The sequence below is a fragment of the Pleurodeles waltl genome, chromosome 8, assembly GCF_031143425.1.
Source record: "Pleurodeles waltl isolate 20211129_DDA chromosome 8, aPleWal1.hap1.20221129, whole genome shotgun sequence".
Lineage (NCBI taxonomy): Eukaryota > Metazoa > Chordata > Amphibia > Caudata > Salamandridae > Pleurodeles > Pleurodeles waltl.
In genome coordinates this window covers 1,505,185,460-1,505,205,411 of record NC_090447.1, presented here as the reverse complement: position 1 = coordinate 1,505,205,411, position 19,952 = coordinate 1,505,185,460, and the positions used below count along the sequence as shown (strand labels likewise).

At 45.6% G+C, this 19,952-nt stretch overlaps 1 protein-coding gene across 1 annotated transcript in view; it reads right to left on the bottom strand.

Moving 5' to 3' along the window:
* The window catches only part of ARHGAP31 (Rho GTPase activating protein 31), a 411,862-nt gene that overhangs the window by 174,032 nt on the left and 217,878 nt on the right, over positions 1-19,952 (bottom strand). The window contains exon 4 of the mRNA XM_069202778.1: positions 8,244-8,326. Coding sequence (XP_069058879.1) covers positions 8,244-8,326 — 83 coding nt within the window. The remainder of the gene's footprint in view (positions 1-8,243; positions 8,327-19,952) is intronic.

Here is a 19,952-nt window from a genome sequence, read left to right as displayed (position 1 = left end):
TCTTTTCATTTCCATTTATCCTAACAGATCATTTTTTCTTTTCCTCCCACCTCTTAAGGTACTTTCGTCCTTGTATTCCTGTCTAAGCCACTTATGCTTCTTTGTTGGTCTCTGATTCTGGGTCGGGCCAGAGTAGAAACAATTTATTATCTACTGAGACCTAATCATTTTGAATTATTAGGCCTGGTCTAGAAACAGCTTTATCATCTTGTGTCCTCATGTAATAACACAAATCATAAATAAAAAATATATACATACATTGAGAGGCTTTGGGGTAGCCCTCTTCATCAATTGGTCAGTTGAGTTCTTATTCACATTTTGCCTTCACCTATCCCATCCTATTTCAGCCATATGCTTTCTTGCACTGTGCATGACGGCATTTTTTCAGATCACAGGTTCGCATTGCACTTTAAAGCAAGGAATGGGGGTCTAATACCTTATTTTGCTAAAGCTTTTGTCTTTGCATTATTTAAACCTTTTAAAACTTTTTTAGCCATCCTATTTAGTGTTTAAAACATGTCTTGAGCAGTGGCATAGCAAATGTGCCATCGGCCCTAATGCTAAGAATGCACTTTAGTTTTACTGATCTGCACCACTCACTTAAAAATTGTCCTTTGTTTGGAGCAAGCGCCATTTAAGTTTTGGACTGAATACCCGGTGGTAACTGCAGGAGTTAGTGAGCGCCAGGGCCGGACTGGGAACCAAAAGCATCCCTGGCAATTTTTTTTTAATCTGTCAGCTTTGTTATTTTCTTTCAGTCTCATCTCTCCCTTCTCTCTCTTTCCTCTTTCCCTCTTACAGGCACTGCCGTGCCTGCTCTGATTTGCTGGGGATGCTGGAAAAAACTGACAGAGATTACGGCAGCAGCAGCCGCACTAAAAAACGGTAGCCAAAGGCTCAGGCCCACTGGGAAAATGCCCGGTGGGAAAAACTGGCCAGTCCGGGCTTGGAGAGCATGAATGTGGTCTCACTCCTAGCTTATACACTATACAAGGCTATATGGTGAAGAGTTGGTTCCAAGCTCTGTGCTGGAAGACACAGTCGGCTCAGACAGCAGCTTCTTCTCAGCAAATCTTCGACGAGTTCAGCTACATTTTGTGACCTGGGATTATCACACCTATAAAATAATCCATTGGGGTTCCTGGGCAGTTCTGGGCCTCAGGAGAGTCAACACTGGGGTCAGAATTCCAGCATTCAACTCCAGATTAAATGACTCCATATCATAGTCTTTTCCCAGCCAGATCTTTCATTTCTCTGTTATCTAACGATTAATCCTGGTCTGTCTATGCCTATAAGATTCCCCACAGGTTCTGACTGATGCTCAGTGCTTTACCTTACTCAGGATCAAGATTCAGCAAGCCCTAGTTCAGGTCTACACCGTCACTGCAGTATGAAGAGCATGTGGATTTGAATGTCTTTCCCTGCCCGGGCCCCAGACACACTCTAGGGCAGTGGTCTTCAAACTTTTTAATGCTGCGCCCCCCCCCCAGGTGAAAAATAAAAATCATTGCCCCCCCTTCAGAATTTTTCACAATTATTTTAGAAAGATGGCAATGTTTAAATAGGTCTAAACCTATTTAAACGTTGCAGTTAAGTACTGTTACCTTTTTTCAAACTGCAATAACATGCTTCTGCTTAAAACAAAGGCATGTTGTCTGTATAATATTTCTTTTGGCCAGAGTTTGACGCCCCCCCTGGGATCACTTGAGGCCCCCCCAAGGGGGGCCCGCCCCCCAGTTTGAAGACCTCTGCTCTAGGGGGTTGGAGAGTGTTTTGTATGAGGACAGGCACAGCCCTATTCAGGTGCAAGTGTCAGCTCCCCCCGTTACTCTAGCTCACGAAGACATATCAGGAAATGCAGATCACACCTCAGCTCCCTTTGCGTGACTGTCTAGAGTGAATTCACTAACAGCCCAACTGTCATCCTGACCTAGAAATGTATTCCACAGACAGACAGAGGCACAGAATGGTTATGCAAGGAAATGCCCACTTTCCAAAAGTGGTATTTTTAAACCTACAATTCAAAAACCAACTTCACCAAAAGATGTATTTTTAAATTGTGAGTTTAGAGATCCCCAATATCAACATCTCTATCTGCTACCAATAGGAAATTACACTTAAATGGTATTTCAAGGCAGTTCTCATGTTACCCTATGGGGGAGACAGGTCTTGCAAAAGTGGAAACGAATTTAGCAATATTTCACTATCAGAACATGTAAAACACACCAGTACATGTCCTACCTTATAAATACACTGCACCCTACCCATGGGGCTGCCTTGGGCCTACCTTAGGGGTGACTCACACATAGTAAAAGGGAAGGTTTGGGCCTGGCAAGTGGGTGCACTGCACACACAGACACTGAAGTGACAGTTCTAGGATGTTTACAATACTACTCATGTGGGTGGCAGAATCAGTGCTGCAGGCCCACTAGTAGCATTTGATTTACAGGCCCTGGGCACCAATGGTGCACTATACTAGGGGCGTACTAGTAAATCAAATATGCCAATCATGAAGAAACCAATTACTAATGCATTTTAAACAGAGAGCACGTGCATCTCAGCACTGGTTAGCAGCGGTAAAGTGCCCGGAGTACTAAAGTCAACAAAAACAGGTCCGAAAAATTAGGAGCAGGAAGGCAAAAAAGGTTAGGGGACAACCCTGCAAAAAGGGCCTGGTCCAACAGTAATTCTATACCTGAGTGGGACAACCCAAGGCCCTGGTAAGTGTGGAACAAAGATGAACTGAACAGTGAGGATCTGTGGCTCTTGGTGAGGTGTGCAAATACAGGCTTCTCTGCAAATTCCTGTACCTGGATACACTTAACAAAGCAGTATTTATTTTGTATCGCTGACAAGCTATTCTTCCCTTTCATCAAAGTACACAAGTGTGTAGGTCACCTGCTACCATGCAGTGATAAATGTTTCAGTTTCTAAGCTACGTGTAAGTTAGTCACTGCTTCATTTCACAAATATGTTCGTCCTCAACGTGTGCAGCAGCAAATACTCTGCAAAAAATACTGCATGACAGTTACATTGATAATAAAAGAGGGGAAAAGAACCATTTCTGTTTGAGCACCAAACAAAGAAAGCAGATAAGAAAAAAAAAGTAAAAACCCTGTCTGAGCAAAGGGCGTACCTTTTGCACTTGAGAAGAGGGTTGCCTAAGCCTGGCTTGTTTACTGGACATTGTCCAAAACATTGATTGGGGACCAAGCATCTTGCCTATATGGGTGTGAAATTATGGTCAAACTGTGGGCAACCAGTATGAGCTGCGAGCAGTGAGTGCGCGTACATATGTGGTCACATAAGTCTATTTGCGGGCACTAGGTTCATGTGGGTTCTTTGGGTGAAGGACTGTCGCGGTCTGGCTTTCTGTGCGACTGAGCGAGAACCTTCACGTGCGCTCTGTCAGGCCGGACAGATCCAGAGGAGATCTACCGGAGAGCAGACCTGATGTGCTGAGCTTCACCCCACAAAGATGGGAAGTGACGTGAGCATGGTCCTCCTGCTGGGGTGGGGCAGCCTAGGATGAATCCTGGCAGGAAGAAGGGACAAGACTCTTGGGCCTAAGGTTAGACCCACAATGAAGGGTGTACTCTCCAGGGTCTTAGTTGTCTCAATACATCTATGTGTCTGTGCACACATGTGTGCGTGTTTAAGTTTGTGTTTACATGTGTGATTGTGTGGTTGCGATTGAGAGATGTACATACGTCCTCTCAATAATATCAGCTTCCCTCTGGTGCAAGTGTAGTGGTTTCTGAATAACTTACTTTCTCTCCTCTGTACTACCTCTATGGCTGGATGCACTGTTCAGGATTTCCAAGTTTTTAACACTATAACTTTCTCCACAAGTGTGGATTTCATAAATAGCTTACATTGGCTTCTCACTCTATCCCTTCCCAAACTAAGAAAGATAAGCAAGAAGTGCTGTGTTATTCAGTCTTGGGAAAGGAATCTGTCAGCTGAGATATGGGCAGCCAAGACATTCTTCTTGTACGAGTTTCAACATTAAATGACACGAGGGATGTTATTTTTAGAGTACAGTAAGTTATTGTTGCATATTTCTTTTGCAATCATTAGATAATCCAATAAGTCTATAGACATTATCACCCTCTGTTGAAGATGTGAACAGCTGTTAATTTCTTATAAATTGTTGGAAATGGCCCTTTTTGCAGAGTTATCCCCAAACTTTTTGCCTTCTTCCTCCTATTTTTTAAGGTCTGTTTTTTGCTGGTTTATTGTCTCTGCGCACTTTACCACTGCTAATCAGTGCTAAAGTGCAAGTGCTCCCAATAGAAATTGTACTGTTGATTGGTTTATCCATGATTGGCATATTTGATTTACTAGTAAAGTGCATTAGAGGTGCCCAGGGCCTGTAAATCAAATGCTACTACTGGGCCTGCAGCACTGGTTATGCCACCCACATTAGTAGCCCTGTAAACACGGCTCAGACCTACCACTGCAGTGTCTGTGTGTGCAGTTTTAAACTGCCAATTCGACTTGGCAAGTGTACCCCATTGCCAGGCCTCAACCTTCCCTTTTACTACATGTAAGGCACCCTTAAGTTAGGCCCTAGGTAGCCCCACGGGCAGGGTGCAGTGTATGTTTAAGGTAAGACATTTACTAGTGTCTTTTATATGTCCTAACTACTGCCAAATTCGTTTTTCACTGTGCAAGGCCTATCTCTCTCATAGGTTAACATGGGGGCTGCCTTTAAATATCCTTTAAGCGCAGATTCCCTTCGAGAACAGATACAAATGTGGAGTTTAGGGTCTCTGAACTCACAATTCAAAAATACATCTTTTAGTGAAGTTGGTTTTTAAATTGTCTGTTTGAAAATGCCACTTTTAGAAAGTAGGCATTTTCTTGCTTATACCATTCTGTGACTCTGACTGTTTGTGGACTGTCTGTCTGAGTCTGTTTGACAGTTGGGCTATTCATACCTCTACTCTAGACAGTGACACAAAGGGGCCTGGGGTGTAGTCTGCATATCTTGATTAGCCATCTGTGCTGGAGGGGAGGGGAGGAGTGGTCACTCACACCTGAAAGGACTGTGCCTGCCCTCACACAATGCTATCTCCGACCCCCTGGTGAGTGTCTGGGGCCTGGCCTGGACAAGGAAGGATCTTGCAAACACTTGAGACTTTGCTTTGAAGTTTGCCAACTTCAAAGGCAGAACTGGGTAAAAGAAGACCCAAAACCCCAGACTTTTAGAATCTTTCTGGAATCAAGAGGAATCTCTGCGCAGGAGAAGAGCTGAAGAGCTGAAGGAGGAGTACTGTCCCTTTGCTGTGTTGCTTTGCTGGACTGGCCTGCAGTTGCTGCTTCTGCCCGAAAAGAGTGCAAAGGGTAAACTTTGCTGTGTGTCCTGCTTGAGAAAATTCTCCAAGGGCTTGGAGTAGAGCTTGCCTCCTGTTGGAAGTCTCAGGGACACCAAAGACTTCAGTTTCCTCGACCTGCTGCACTGGGAACTGTGTGTTTTGTGCTGTTCAAGAGAGGAACCTACCGCAACGCCACCAACAAGGCCGCTGGCCTGCACTGTGACCTGCCGACACCACACAGAGTCGCACTGCCCCGCTTCGCACCGCGACCCTGGTCTCACCGATGCTGTCATCGGACGACTTCACTGAGCCGCTGCTCGCACCGCTACCTGTGGACCCCGCACTCCGGCATCGCCTGCTCACACCGCAGCCTGGGCATCCCCGACGACAACGCTCCTGCTGACACCGGCGCCGCTGCCACTGTGGACACCGCTTGTGAGGTACACGAAGTGCAGTCCCATCCTGCACCGCAGCCCCGGTCCACCGATGCCAGCACCATCAACTCCTGTGTCGTCACCAGGTATCCTGCCTGCACTGTGTCCTGGTGACACCGCTCGTAAGGGTCACGAAGCACCGTCCCGTCCCGCTGGCTTGGGCCTACCGACGACAGCGCTTCAGCAACGACGACGATGCTGCCTGCACCGTGACCTGGGACACCGCATGTCACACCGCCCCGCTTCACACCACAGGCCTGGTCTCACCGACGCCGCTGGACGCCTTCACCGAGCCGCTGCCTGCACCGTGGCCTGTGGGCACTGCAAGTCACATCGTCCCACTTCGCACCGCAGCCCTGACGCCATCCACGCCGGCGCACCTGACTTCATCAGCCTGGAGTTCGATCTGCAACGCGTGTGACCTAAAGGGCCCGACGACTCCTGCACCGACTTTGGAACAGACACCATGACGTCAGTGACGCCGCTCTCCGGGGCTCACCGCGGCTCACCGCGAGGATCACGACGCCCTGCAAATCCAAGGTACTGTTTGCGGGTCTTCCAGACACCGCAGCTGGCCCGCAACGCCGCAGCCGGCCTGAACTGTTGGTTTTGTTGATCACGACGCCGTGATATCCCTAGGTGGAGCTATTGACTTCAAGGAACTGTAGTTTTGACTAAATCTTGCAGAATTCATATTTTTCTTACTGTTTGTTGGATTTTTATCGAATTTGGTCTTGTTTTATATAGATAAATATTGGCTATTTTTCTAAAACTGGTGTGGTGTCCTTTTGTAGTGTTTTCACTTATTACTGTGTGTTATGTGCAAATACTTTACAATTTGCTTCTGAGATAAGCTTGACTGCTCGTGCCAAGCTACCAAGGGGTGAGCAGGGGTTATCTGAGCAGGTATCTCCCTTATCCTGACTACAGTGAGGGTCCCTGCTTGGACAGGGTGCAAACCGACTGCCAACTAGAGACCCCATTTCTAACATACATCAAATAAGGGTGTGAACCCAAAGTGAGAACAAATAATGAATGAAATTGGTATTTTAACAATCACTGCCAGCAGAGACCATTTGACCAAACAGCTCTAATGCAGTGTTCACATCCTGAGGTGGGATGGCACGATCGCCTCAATCCACCTCATAACTGGAGTCTGTCCTGAGCCCCTTCCAACCAGCTCAGGTGAAATGCTCGGTAGCAGACAGCAGGCCACATCTCTTGCAATGCAGGTCGGGCAAAAAAAGTGGGGGAGGGAAGGCTGAGAGTGCCTTGATGGAAGCCTTACCCCCGTCCTCCCCATCTATAGGAACACTGTATAAAATCTTATAGCAGAATACTTAGGAGAATGCAGAAAGGGGTGGGCTCCCAGGTCAGCAGAGACCTGGGCTGCCTTACCTAATCTCTCCACAGTTGTAGTTTGCACACATGTGGAATCCAAAACGGATTCAAGCACTAAAACAAGTTCACAGTCCTTAAATACACATCAAGTACGCCCATTCCCATAACAAGTCACAGATTTCAATCAAGGGAGACTGGTATAACCTCCACCCTGGGGCAGCAGTCACCACCCTGTGAAGGGAACAGGTAGAGAGCACACAGCTACCACTGCCAGTTCTACCAAGCATAGACTGAGAGGACAGCAGCCACTCTCTTAAAGACAAGCACACTCGGGGTGTCCCTTGACCTCGGTGGACAGCTCTAGAGTCTTCATCCAATAAACAGGGAGGTCCCCCAATGAGCCTGCACAGGAAAACAACATCAGGCAGGGGAGCACTCTGACAAGAGCTATAGCAGCAGACAGTAAATGGGTGATTGGAAGAATCTCCAAAGCCAAGCACTTTTAAAATAATCAGACACTTTCATTTCTCTAAATGTTTGATTTGTACTTGAAGGTAGAGCCTCGAACTATAAAACACAAAAACTGTAATTCTGTGTGAAAACATAGTCGCATAATCACTTTAAAACCACTCTTAGTTCACTACAGTGCAAAACCCTTGCATCTGCAGAAAAAGTACAGAAGGAGCAGTTGATACTATGTTTCAGGATCTGCACTTCAGGAGGCAGCTAGAAGCGTACTTTGTCTTCTGCTGTTACAGTATTTCTGTGCAGCTCATGTTTACACGTTTATTGTGTACGGTCACTGATTTATTGTATGTACACACTTTATTAATCTGTTAATATTATTTAATTTTCCAATCAGTCACAGACTCCCTAAGGAGGCTCTCCGGACCTCCAGGGGTTCCCGGACCACAGGTTGGGAACCACTGTTTTACAGCTCTTAGATTCTCCTGCACTCAACTAAATTCTAACTGAAGATGTTTATTAACATTTGATAATAAATTAATAGTCTTAAAACAGTCAGGAAGAAGATGGAATTGACTGTCTGGAGATCTGGCTCACTGCTTTCATAGCCTGGAACCTGTGCGATCAAGTGCCATTGCCACACATGGACTGTGCTACGAAGAGGTCACAGGTCAGCTCTTACCTGTAGTGGGAGGGTGGAAGCTCCTGTATGACATTCTGGATGCGCGCCAGCTGCTCCCTCTCTGCAAAGCATGACACTGCCTCCTGTTGAATGAAGCAGACGGGGGTCAATCAGAAGAGATACACAGTTACAAAAAAGGATGTGGGGGATGACATATTCTCTATTGTTTAACACCAAGGGGGGATGCATGAGTCATGAGGAGAAAGGTAGAAAGCATGAACCTCTTGGAGACAAAGAAACCATTTTCACAATTGGGACTGGCATTGCATCATTCTGTGGAATCTATTTTCAAAGTAATCTAAGCAAATGGATTTATTTTGGTAGCAGAAAGAATGTTAGAGCGTTCATCTCATAATGTGTCATTGCTATGAAAGGTCAACGATCTTCCTTTATTTACTCCCTGTTATCCATATATAAGTGCCTCTCCGACATGTTAAAATGATAATGACTTTATATCCCATTCTTTCCTAGCACAATTTACCTAGACAGTGTAGGACGTCTCTATCTGCAGATAAGAGGGCTACTGAGTATTTGGATACCATCAGACTTTTATGATGCCTGTAGGAAGCTGGCCTGGTGTGTGGTGGGTACCCAAGGTACTTACATCATACCAGGTCCAGGAATCCCCTCTTAGTGTAGTGTAGGCAGTGTCTAAAAGCCAGGCTCTCTAGTGGTAGCTGTGGATGAGCAGCCAAGGCTTATCTAGGAGGCATGCAAAGCTCATGCAATACCACTGTAGTCACACATCACTTACACACATGAAAGAAAACACTCAGTTGTACAAAACTAAAGGTACTTTATTTTTGGAACACAATACCACAGAATACTAGAAGGGCAACCCTTCAATAGGAGGTAAGTAATACACCAAATATATACATTAGCCCAGAAATAGGCATAGAAAAGTTTAGAAAACAGTGCAAATAGCAATAACCAACAGTGACCCCAGGGGGAGGACAAAACATATACTATAAAAATGGAATGCGAACACAGGGCCCCCACCTAGGTAGGTGGAATGTGTAGAGGGAAGCTAGGGGTACTAGAAAACCACAAATGAAAGTACCACAACACCCCCCAGCTACCAGGAAAGCAGGTGTAAATCACTGGATTTTCCCCAAACCACCCACAAGGAGGAAAAGAAGAAATAGAAGACACCCAGAGAAGACTGCAAGAAAACCAGAAGTGAACCCCTGAAGAAAGAAGACCTGTGGAGAGAGGGGACCAAGTCCAAGAGTCACAGTGGAGTCCAGGAGGAGTAGGAGCTACTACCTAACCGGCTGTACTTGCAAGAGTTGGTCAACAGTGATGAAGAACAAGTCAGCACTGCAGCCCTGGAGCTGGAGAAGAGTTCCTGATGGATGCAGACAATGTGCCATGTTGGAAGAAAGATTGCAGATGGGTGTGAGTGCAGGGATTCCACCAACAAGCCTTGGCAAAGGCAAACTCACGGTTACTGAAAAAGTGGTGCTGCCGGGGACCAGCAAGGCCAAGACGGACTCAACCCAGGAGGGGGAGTCACAGGGTAGCCTCAGCATTGCAGAGAGTCCACAGGAGCAGAAGCAGCACCCACAAGAATCCCACAGGACAGGGACACAGGAGTCGCAGAAGAAGCCCACTCAGAACTACAAAAGAGGATCCCACGCCGACCAAGATCCACACAGGAGGCTGTGCTTTGCAGGAAGGAGTGCTGGGCCTGGAACTGCACATCTACTGAAGATCCCTTGGAGGAGATACCAACAAGCCTTGGCAGCTGCAAAAGACGTGATGCACAGGGATACTGTCCTGCTTGGGAAGGCAACGGCTTACCTTCACCAAAGTTGGACAGCTGGCAGAGAAGACCAAGAGGACTACTCTGGACCACCACATGTGATGCAGGATCCACGCAGCTCAAGATAAAGGGAGATCCACGCAGCCGGTCGTCCTTTGCTGTAGGTGCCAACGTTTGCAGGGGAGTGACTCCTTCACTCCAAGGGAAATTCCTTCTTCTTCTTTGTGCAGGCTGAAGAGTTGCTGTCTTCTGAGGGTGCACGGCTGGGGAAATGTTGCAAAGCTGGCAGGAGTCATGAAAACAAAGTTGCATAAGAATCTTCTTCGCTGCCTGCAGAGTTGTCGGTCCCTGGAGAGTCCAGTCACAGTTCCAGTGGCCAGAAGTCGAAGTGAAGGTTGCAGAGGAATCCTGCTGGAGTCTTGCAAGCCGAATCTGAGGACCCACCCAAGAGGGAGACCCTAAATAGCCCTGAAAGGGGGATTGGTCACCTAACCAGGTAAGCAACTATCAGGAGGAGGCTCTGAAGTCACCTGCCTGGACTGGCCACTCAGATGCTCCCAGAGTTCCCTGTCAACCTTGGAAACAAGATGGCAGAACCCAGGGACCCTCTGGAGGAGCTATGAGGACCACCCCTGGGGTGGTGATGGACAGGGGAGTGGTTACTCCCCTTTCCATTATCCAGTTTCATGCTAGAGCAGGTACTGGGGCTCACTGAACTGGTGTGAATTGGTTTATGCACGGAGGGCACCACATGTGCCCTTTAAAGCATATACTAGTGGCTTGGGGAGGCTACCCCTCCCAAGCCAGTCACACCTATTTCCAAAGGGAGAGGGTGTTAACTCCCTCTCCCAAAGGAAATGCTTTGTTCTGCCTTCCTGGGCGTAATCAGAGCAAGCAGCAGGAGGGCAGAATTGAGGGGTGGCAGCAGCTTGGGCTGCCTGGAAAACACTGCAAGACTGGTGGCAGCAATGCTGGGGGGGATCCCTAAGGGCCCCCCAGAGTGCATGAAATCACACTTCCAATACTTGCAACCGTATTGGGGTATGATTCCGACAGGTTTAATACCAAACATGCCCAGGTTTGGAGTTACCATTATGTAGCTGAACATAGGTATTGACCTATGTCCAGTACACACTTAAAATGGCATCCCCACACTCACAGAGTCTAGAAAAATGGATCTGGAGTTTGTGGGGGCACCTATGCTAGTGCACAGGTGCCCTCACACACAGGTACCTGCACCCTGCCCTCTGGGCTGGGAAGGACTACCATAGGGGTGACTTATAGTGACCTGGTTCAGTGACCTGTAGTGAAAACGGGTGCATCCACCCGTTTCACGCAGACTGCAATGGCAGGCCTGCAGAACCCTTTGCATGGGCTCCCTATGGGTGGCAGAATAACTGCTGCAGCCCATAGGGATCCCCTGGAACCCAATTGGCCTGGGTACCTAGGTACCATATACTAGGGATGTACACGGGGACCAATATGCCAATTGTGGGAAGAAAAAGGAACAGTTTACAGAAGATAGCATAACTACGAGGGTCCTGGTTAGGAGAATTCCAGTAGACACAGTCAAACACACTGACAGCAGGCTGAAAATGGGGGTAATCATGGCAAGAAAGAAGGTACTTTCCTACAATACCCTTCAAAAAGCATTATTATCGAGGGCCAAGACATGTTGGCAGGAAGTTTTAAGAACCTTTGAAATTGTAAATACAATGTACAAGATGAGTAATTGGAAAACAATGTTCAATATGCATATCTTTGATTAAAGAACGTCCTTTTAAGAAGAAATCATATTGGATATCACAATAAATAATTTAAAATCATATGTTCACAACTCTACTGAACCAAAAATAAAAATTGGCAAGACAACTTTCACAGTTCCCACTCCCGACTTGCCGCTGCTGCAGTTTCCAGCTGCATCGAATACGCAGGTCCATGCGTACGCACTGCAGGCCTTGGCGCTGGTGGGGAGCCATCCAGGAAGATGATAAAAAGAAGAGCACCATGTCAAGCTAGGTCCTTTCAAGATGGCACCAGCAGCTAATCTTGGTCGCCTGCACACTGAGGCGACAGTCCGCTGAACATGCTCCCGCCTCCCTGCTGCAATGCAGAGAAGGGGAGTGGCTGGGAGTGCTGACGGACACTTGACAGCCCCCCACACCAGAGAGGAAACAGGCAGGAGAAGAGGCACAGAAACCAGCAGCTGATGAACCTCATGGTGAAATGTGTAACTCTTAACGCAAAAAGCCCATAATTCCAGTAGCCCTGTTTATAATGTAGGAGACGTAGGGAAATAGTTTACAAATTATAGATCAACATTTATTCTAAATACACATGTTTTATGGAATAATCCTTTAACACAGAGACAAATTAGAAATATTGCATTCTAAATGCTGGTAGAAAATAAGGACTCACTATCATTTATAGCCAGAGGACAAACTGATTTACTCATTGTCAGAAGAATCTAGTCAGGCTTTTTGGACACCCACAAAGAATATGTAATAGAAACATCTTACAGTAAATTTCAGCGGCTCAACAAGCCAAACCCTAATAATAAGGATGATTACAAAAAAAAGGCAAAGAAAATATTTTTCTACTCTAATTGAAAACACCAAAAAGAAGGAATGTTTCTGAATTATTATAATTAACGTCTGTAAACACAAAAGCCTCAAACACATTGAATTGGAAAAAGGAACTGGAGGATTGGTTGAGACAGGATGTACATAAGAAAAGCCCTTTTGTGGTTGTGTCGCAAACTGTGAGATTTTAGAATCCTGGGTTTTGAAACTGTAAAGGGACTTTGCGCATCAGTTTTTGAACTGAGGAAGCAAAATGATTAACCTTGAAAAGGGAACTGACAGTTTCATAGGTAGCACTTAACCAATTCATATTTAGATTTCTCTTTGTATTTTTAATTGTATTTCTTAATAATGATACTTCTTAAGTAAATACATTTTACTTTAAAAAAGAAAAAAAAATGTACTCTACCATAGTCAGTTTTGATTAGCATCAAAGTCAATGTTAGCACAACTCAGCTCACCTTGAAAGCGGCTCTTCAGTTATTGCTCTATCTCATAAAATACATAATGCAAGTCATGCTAGAGGAGATCTTACACAAGAGATGCTTGAATGTATCTCATAAGTGACTCAATATAGAAGTGAGGTGATAAAGATAAAAAATATGCCTATTTTGGGACAAGTATAATACAAAAGTTTAATATTTATTGGGGTATTTTTTACATATTTGTGTGTTGTAGAGCTTCTTTGTTAGAACCTAAAAGAAGGAAATGACAAGTTAATCAGGAATGGGGGGACGCTCCTGACAATCTTAAACCATAATGCCTGATATGTGAATAGTTCAGTCAAAGGCAAGTTTTAAGTAATTTCCAGAGATGCATGTGGTTTAAATTTTCCCCATACTTTCCCATAAGGAGATCGCCACCCTAGTGGCAGTGATCTCTCTATGGTAAAGTGTATTAAACTTGAATGAACGAAAACATATTTTTATGTTAAATATTAATGTAAATTAAATGTACATACTTATCTTAAATGTAGCACAAAATGAAAAAATACTATGCACTATTAACCTAATTTTTAATTCAATATTTAATTAATTAAAATATATAAAATTAAAAAAACATTCTCCTGAAGGTTAAATTTAAAAAATCTCATTTAAAGTAGAAGAAAATAATTTTGTGTTAATATTTATTAAAAGTGTTGTGCAGAACTATTCAAAAGTAATTCATTCTATCGTAATTAAATTTTATAACACATTATATTTTCAATTCAAGGTTATCAAAACACCTAAAATTAAATAAATTATATTTTCTATTTAAATGGCATTTAACATTAAACTAAATATATATATTGTAGGCTTTTAAACAGGTTTATTTTAAGTCCCTGCCTCCTTTCTCATAGAATATGGGAGGGTGTTGCAGGGCCAGTGGTTACTCAGGTGAGGTACTGGACCTCCTAGAGTATATTTATACAGTTTTTGGTCCTTTCGGGCTGTAGTAACTTTAGAAGTGCAGTTTCTGAATAGCAATGGGCTTACTCTTTTGTGGACGTCTGTCTGCCCCTTCCTAAACCACCCTTAGCCATTCTTTGGCTCATCTTAACTCCTGCCTAAACCCTACCTATTTTGTAGTAAGTACAGGCTACTTCTCAACCACTCCTACGGTCTCTCCCACACTTACAGGGGTTAGGGTCTCCCATTACAAATATAGGAGAGGTTGAAGTGGGGATATACACCCTTAGGTTTGTAAACAGCATTTCATTTCGTAATATCTTTAGTAGTACTACTGTAGTACTACAAAGGTCCTATAAAAATGCAGCCTGTGAATAGGACCCAGGGTGTCTCATGTGCTGTGAGCCCTTAATACGGCTCTGTGCCCTGGGCAGTCACAATTTGTGCCCTGAGGGCACTATCAGTCTATGGGGAAACCTGCACTGATGACAGAGTAGGATTCTTGAGGGGCAATGGCACAGAAGAAAGAAACTTTGACAAAGCAAACAGATCTGGTGTTGGCTGCCATCCTTTTGACTTTGTCAATGCTTGTTTTTTTTTTTTTTTTTTTGTCATTGCCTTTGTAAACTTTTCTGTTGAAGGACCTTCTGGGCCATCGCCAATATAAATAAAAATTGTCTTGAAACAAAATTATTTGTGGTTTCAAAAAGCACACATTTCCATATTAGTCCCTAGCAATGAAGAGAACTACTTTGTGTGCAGATGTGCTCCTTGAGGAAAGAGCACAATGTCATCAATCATAGTGAAGTTAGCCAATTGGTAAAGTGGGCTGTCCCACTGTCATGCTGTATTCTGTTGTGGGTGGAAGAAAAATGTGAATGACACAGCAACAGACCAATGGATGGAGAAGACTGACATAAAGCCACTATATGTATGTGTATCTTATACATAATTTTTGTAAAATCAAAATGCCTCGGCTAACACTAGACATAAAAACTGGTTCTTGAAGGTAAAGAGAAGAGTGTAACACTTTAAAGGCATAAGTCGAAAGGGGTAATGGATGGGCAGTGGAAGAAAGGAGGAAGATGACAGACAAGGGGTAAAGTGAAGATGGATCGATATTCAGGGCATACACTGGAGGGCAAATGACAGGGCACAGGCAACAAGTAGTAGAACATTGGAATGTTGTGCGCTCCATTAGAGACAATGGAGTCGCTCCGGGCTCCTAAAGGCTGGTAGAAGCCCGGAGCTCCAACATTCCAATGCTTGCCTTTCACAGCTGTTGCTGAGAACATAGGCCTCCCAGAGCCCAAGGGTATTTCAACCCCCTCTGGCTCTGTGAGGCCTTTGTTTTACTAATTAGAACATTCTGCCCTGTAGGGACGGAATGATCTAACAGCCTTATAGTCCGCACTAGCTGGGCAATATCGGCCATTAAAGGTCCGCTCCCTTGTTAAAGGCTTTAATGCTAGAGTGAGCCTTTAATGGCCGGTATAGCCAACTACGGCGGGATATAATGGTATAGGAGAGACAAGAAGCTGCAGGGCACAGGGAACAATATGCTGGACGGAGTGGAAAGGAACTAGCAGGGCACAGGAAGAAGACAAGCAAGCCACTGTCATTTTTACATACCAACATTATGCGCAGTGCGTCTGAGACGTGGTGTGTGGTGAGCTGTATTCCAGCTCTGTGCCCCCACTGTACTCTGGTCCATGGGTGTGCTCCTGAGCATAGTCCTGCTCTCCAAGCCTGAGCTGAGTTCATCCCTGTACTTAGCACAGCTCGGAGAATCACGCCATGGACGTTTCCACACCATATTGCACAGTAAGGTCCACTATACTTACAGTAGTTCCACAAGTTGATACCTTGACGATCTCTTCAAGGTATGTAGGTGTCACGTTGAGAATAGTAAATCTACACTTTCCTACACAAATTTACTTCCCCAATATTTTGGTACTTAATCCTTAGGCTACAATATTTTTGCATGTCAATATTTTACACAATATATTCTGCTATACAATTGGAAACACACTAAGGGCCTCATTTCGAGTTTGGCGGACAGAAAAGTCAGTCTGCCAAACTTCTGACAGGGTGGCTGCCGCCTACACGGCGACCTCTCCGCCTAAGTTTCTGCCCGCCAGCCTAGCGGGAAACAGGTTACAGCATTGTCTCCTGCTCGTAATCGAGCCGCCGGCAATGCTTTAGCGAGCAGGGTGCACCAGCTCCTTCGCAATGTTCACTGTCTGCATAGCATAGCAGACAGTGAATATTGCGCGGGTGCTGGGCAGAGGGGCCCCTGCACTGCCTATGCCAAGTGCATGGGCAGTGCAGGCCCCCCTAGTGGCCCCCTGCACCTGTTCTCTGCCAGCCTTTTCATGGTGGTGTTACGGCGATGAAAAGGCTGGCAGAGAACGAGGTCATAATCCACAGGGCAGCGCTAGGATCCAAGATCCTGGTGGAGCTGGCTGTCGGACCTCCAGGGTTGTTATGTGGCAGTCGGACCACCACATCCGCCGCAGTACAGAGCGCAAGTGTGGCAATCATAAGACCGCCACACTCATAATGAGGCCCTAATTGTGGTTTTACCTGCCATAAATTGTGCACTGACAAACCCACATTAGTGTGTACTTAAATGGAATTTGCTCACCAGGTGTAAGGAGAGCCACAGTTGGGTGTGAGTAATATTAGATTAATGGTTTAATAAAGCCATTTTCGATCTGAAATATCACTGGTGTAGAATGGCATTTACGTCAAAGATTACAGGAACAAATATACCAGTAGAAGAACGGGTGTTTTTCTCCACAGCAAGCCTACTTATTGCTGGAGCCTTCAGTTGCATTTTAGAAACCATGGACAAGTTCTTGGCTTTACAAAAGCAGAGGTTTATAATAATTTCGTCCTTCCTGAATAGCAAAATTTGCCCACCCGACCCAAAAGTATCACCACAGAAAGAGAAGGCGCACTTCCTGACTCCTGGGGGCACCCTGGCCTTGTTCACTGTTGCTCCCCGCTAGGTTGAGAAGTATTTCTTTCCCTACAGAAACTTTTCTCAGACTTGGCAACTGTATTTGAAGTTCGTATTCCAGTACCAAAATATCCGTTGAGAGGGATACAGAAAAAAACCGAAATGTCGAAAATTAAACGCATTCCGTTTCCACAGTCTGTGTTCTCTCCGCTCTGACCAATGGTGCAACCTTTGAAAGTGTGACCTGGGAAGTACCAGGACAGACATAAGAATGTCACCGGAGGACGCCATGTTTACACAAGGGCTTTAATGGCGACGCTCACTTCCAGGGAGCGGGGGCTCGCGCTGCTGCAAGAGACGGGTGTCTGGATTTCAGCCGCCAGCAGTGAGCGATGAATCAGTGTTTGTCTGACCAGACCTTTGGCTGAAGACAAAGCGGAAGTCAGTGAGTCAGGAGATGAGAGGGATGCAAGCAAACGAGGGTGGCTCCAGAAACCCTCCACTGGGCCAGGGGTTCCCTACAGCTGAATAATTAAATATAATATTGCATTCATCTGAGAAAATAGAGCTTAAGTTACATTTCAGCAGTCTACTTTTCAGTGGTCTCTCAGCAGTGTGTGGCTAGGGGTGTAGCTTGGTCAGTGTGTGTGTGTGTGTGTGTGTGCGCAAGTAGTAAAGTAGAAATAGTAGGGGCTAGTACACAAACTTGGCCTACTCCAAGATTGACTTTAAAAGGTGCAGTACACTCATAAGCCTTCCCATATCTCACTGGGACCAAGAAATCCTGGTGGAGGAGCCTTAAGAAGGAAACCAAACCTCCCCGAAGAGCATGGACAAAAGAATAGCCCATAGTTTAGACCTGTTGACACAGTCAAATGCACTCGATAAATCCATGAATGCAAGATGGAAGGGAGTGCCCTTTGCATATTTATATTTGGCATGATGAGATTGAGGCACAGTTCAATTGTCCCAAGGCCCTTCCTATAATCATACTGCACCAAAGAGAGGATATTACTCTCACTTAACTAGGAAAGAAGCCATTCCAATATGACTCTGCCAATTACTTTGGTTATGGAATTGAGCAGGGATTTCGGACTGTAGCACAATGGATCTTGGGCATTACCCTTTTTAAAGATAGGTACGACAATTGACATACACCAGGAAGGCATCATCCCCTCCCGACAAGCTGAGCTAAACATGCTACTAAGCAAGGGGGGTCCAAAACCCAGAATCCTCTTTAAATAAGCTAGCGTCAAGACTTCACCTGCAACTGCAGGATTGTGGACATTAACGATTATTATGTCACCAGACCAGGAAATTGCTTTCCCATTCATCGAATGCCCCCCCACCTGCCACACTAAAAGAATGTCATTATGAAAGCCCCATTGGCCACTCACGTTACTCTTCAGCCAATGTATGACTTTGTTCTTGAGGGTCCCTGTTTATTCAGGTGGACTGGCCAACACACTGGGGACATTAGCTAATACAATTATAAGGGAATGAGGCTAGGGGAAGGCCAATCACAGGGAAAGAATCTGAAATTGGGTGGTTTTTTTTTCCCTGCTTGGCAGCTAAAGCGGATCGAGGCCTGTCCCTCTGAGGTGGTATAGTCGAGGCTGTTCCTGGTGCAATGGTCATGGACTGGTTGTAGGCATCACCTCTGCTCCTAATATTTTCATTGCATTCTGGTTGCTGCGTTGCAGGTATTGCAGAATTGATCAAAAGATGTAATCCAGGAGCTGGGAGTTTCAGTGGCTTCTGGGGGCAAACAGAGCATGCCTCCCCGATTTTAGAACGTTTTTTCAGATTTGCCTCAATGGCAGCAAGCCGGTCATAAAACCCGCTCTGTTTAGCATCCAACAGATTGCTTAAGAGCACACTCAGGCTATCCCAAAGATCAACAATAGGGGAAGACACAATGCCTATGGGCCCCATTACAAGTCTGGCGGTCTTTAGACTGCGAGCCTCACGGTGGCAGTCAGGACCGCCGCTGTTGTGGCGGTCAGACCGCCACATTAAGACCCAGGGGGCCAAACCGCCAGGGTTCCGTCAGCACCACCAGGGTCCATGTTCTCCGCCAGCCTTTTCATGGTGGTAACACCGCTATGAAAAATCTGGCGGAGAACAGGTGCAGGGGGCCACAAGTGGACGACTTCAATGCCCATGCACTTGGCATGGGCAATGTACAGGCTTCACTACCCAGCACTGTCACAATGTTCACTGTCTGCCCTGCAGACAGTGAACAAGTGAAGGTTCTGGTGCACCCTGCGGGCTACAGCATTGCCACTGGCTCGATTACGAGCCAGAGACAATGCTGTAGCCTGTTTTCCACTAGTTTGGCAGACGGAAAACGAGGTTTCTGCTGCCGACCTAGCGGGAAATTTTTAAAAGCTCCGGCGGGGTGGTCGCCACGAAGGCGGTGGCCACCCTGTCCTCCAAACTCTTAATTAGGTCCTAAGTCATCCATCCTTTGTGCCGTAATTTTTGCTTTAGGCTCCAGTAGCTTTGATTTTTTAGCCTTTTCCCTATGTTTTGCTGATGGCGCTTAGTAAAATGAAGAAGCATTTATCACAGATCCAACATTTAGCTCGACCCCGTCCTCTGGTCCAATGCAGATGAGGCCATTATCTTTATCTCTATCCAGCACAGTCGAAACTGGCATAGCAACAGGAACGGCCGTAGACGCATGGGGCTTATAGCTTCAAGAGGAAAGAGAATGAGTTGGCACTGGCAGAGGTAGTGATTCCAGGTCCTAAGTCGTAAGTGAAAGGCAGTGCTCTGACATTTTAATTTCATTAGAGACCAGATTCACTTCCCACATCAAGAAACTATCTATTGTAGTACACAAAGGGCCTGATTCCAACTTTGGAGGACGGTGTTAAACCGTCCCAAAAGTGACGGATATACCACCTACCGTATTACGAGTTCCATAGGATATAATGGACTCGTAATACGGTAGGTGGTATATCCGCCACTTTTGGGACGGTTTAACACCGTCCTCCAAAGTTG